At 33.1% G+C, this 2,495-nt stretch overlaps 1 protein-coding gene across 1 annotated transcript; it reads left to right on the top strand.

Moving 5' to 3' along the window:
* Positions 1,400-1,861, top strand: LOC109232737 (defensin J1-2-like). Its single transcript, XM_019398477.1, has one exon. It carries the CDS (start codon positions 1,408-1,410, stop codon positions 1,588-1,590), a length of 183 nt encoding a protein of 60 aa, XP_019254022.1. The 5' UTR covers positions 1,400-1,407; the 3' UTR covers positions 1,591-1,861.

Below are 2,495 nucleotides of genomic sequence, written 5' to 3'. Positions count from 1 at the left end.
GTAGCTACTTTTTAGCCCCTACTAGTGAAACTCCAGGATATATATATTTCTACATTCTACGATATATATCATATGCTTGTTTGGTGGAATTAAAACATTGTAAAAATGTCAAATGATAATATCAAAGAAGAAAAAGGACCAGGAATTTTGGATGAGAATTATATTACTTTTTTCCTCTGGGATTATGTGACTTCAATCAGAATTTTTTTTAGTTGACGACAAAAATCATCCAAAGGATCTATAGTCAGAGGTGAACCTACCCTTTGGATAGGGTTACCATACCCCGATAACTTCGGAATATATATATATATATATATATATATTGATTGACACCCTAAGTTTACTAGTTGATTTGGGGTACAACTTGACTTTTATTAAGCTGTTTGGGTTCGATTTTGTCTTTAGCATTTGCTAAAAATAAATTTCGGTAATGGTGCCCCATTTGGATCCGCGTCTATCTATAGTTACTGTTTGGTTGGGATTTGGGAAGGCGTGACCAACGTGCTTAATTATATAACCAAAGTGAGCATATTTCATGTTGATATCACCAAAACTTTTTACCAGCCTTACTTTACTGCTTTTAGGGCTAACCATTATATTGAGTTTTCTAAATTTTGACCATTTCCTATCAATTTAGACCCTTTACAAAAAATATATATATATGTACTTTATTTTATATGATGATATTTAATTGAATATGAAATCTAAAGAAATTAAAGACTTTTAACCCGTATAAAAATATTCTTATAATTTGCTGTTCAAGAGGATATGTTGTTAAGGATAAAATAAGAATCTATTTAAATTAAACTGAAAAATTCTCAGAGATGTCATTTTTCTTGAAGTAGAACAAAAAGAAAAAAAAGTATCATATGTATAATTTTTGTAAGTACTCTATAAAATCAAGAAATAAGAAAATGGCATGTTCTTTTGTCATGCTTTCTATTAGTTGTACAAAAATATGCCGTCTCAAGAGCACAAGTGAAAAATCTTTAAGATTAATTTCTACACTACTTTCATATAGTGTAAATATTTTTCATATCATCACAGTATCATTTTAACCAGTGGTGAAGCTAGGAATTTTTCCAAGGGTGTTCAAATTTAAAAGAAGTGGAAATTTTTTTCGACAAAGGATGTTCAATATGTGTTATATACTTCTAAAACGTAATATTTTACTTATGTACACATTGCAATTTTTCAACGAAGGGTGGTCAATTGACCACCCTTAACACCATGTGGCTTCGCCACTGATTTTAACATGCGATAATAGATGTCTTTCTTATTTTCAAGTTTCAACTAACTAATTTCACTTATTATGAATAATTATCTAACGGTTTTTTTTTTTTAGATAACGTGATATATAGTATAAAAATTCATTTGCGATGTGTCATACCTACTGATATTTCTTGGATGATTTGTACAGAGATGGGAACAATGGTGGCTGAGGCAAGGACTTGTGAGTCCCAAAGCCACAGATTCAAGGGTCCATGTGTAAGGAAGAGCAACTGTGCAGCTGTTTGTCAGACAGAGGGCTTTCATGCCGGCCATTGCCGGGGCATCCGCCGCCGTTGCTTCTGCACCAAACACTGTTAAAATCCAATGTGATCCAGTCTTTTCTTGGATTGATCCTGCGTATAACATCGGAGCTTAGTGCATCAGGCTACCGTTTATTATTTTTTCTAGAGTGTTTCTGAGGAATGATGTGTTCCTTTCTTTTCGTTGTCATAAAATACGAAAAAAACCTCAAGTATACTCAGGAACTGATCTTTCTGATTCTGAAATTTGATGGTTTTTTGTGTGTGAATTGTTATAAGCCATTTTTGTTGGAAATGTTTGTCCATATCGTAAAGTAACTTTTTTAAGATCTCCTGTTTGGTTTAACAACTAGAGAACTCGAAAATCATAAAATTTAATTAAGAATAGAAGGATCTTATCCATCCCACCATAGTACTTGCCTATTTGGTGGTTCGTGCTATAATTCACAAAATCTACTCATAATTTATGGAGGTTTGTGTGATGACCCAATAGGTCATCTTATATTTTAGAACCAAACTCTGTGTTTCGAAACCTTTAGAACCTCATTCTAGTCTTTCTCGATTTGCGTGCGCAATCAGGGTATTGACCCGGAAGGCTTATATGTTAAAACTGATAAAAATAAGAAATTTTGCGTTAAAAGTTAATTTTAGTTAATTTCGATCAACGTTTTGAGAAAACGAACCTGGATCTGTGTTTTGACGGTGCTGGTGGTTCCGTATCGAAATATGGGAGCTGGGCGTATGCCCGTAATCAAATTTCGAGGTCCCTAGCTCAAGATATGGAATTTTGATGAAAAATTAAAAGTTTGAAAGATTAATGATTTTAAGAATTTATTTATATTGATCTTGTTGATACTGGGTCCGTAATTCGGTTCCGGAGCCCGGTATAGGTCCACTATATTATTTATGACTTGTCTGTGAAATTTGGTGAGAAAGAACTAGTTTGACGTGATTCGGATGTCT

The sequence above is a fragment of the Nicotiana attenuata genome, chromosome 9 (genome assembly GCF_001879085.1).
Source record: "Nicotiana attenuata strain UT chromosome 9, NIATTr2, whole genome shotgun sequence".
Taxonomy (NCBI): domain Eukaryota; kingdom Viridiplantae; phylum Streptophyta; class Magnoliopsida; order Solanales; family Solanaceae; genus Nicotiana; species Nicotiana attenuata.
Note: the sequence above shows the minus strand (reverse complement) of the source record. Positions and strands in the feature narration are given on the sequence as shown.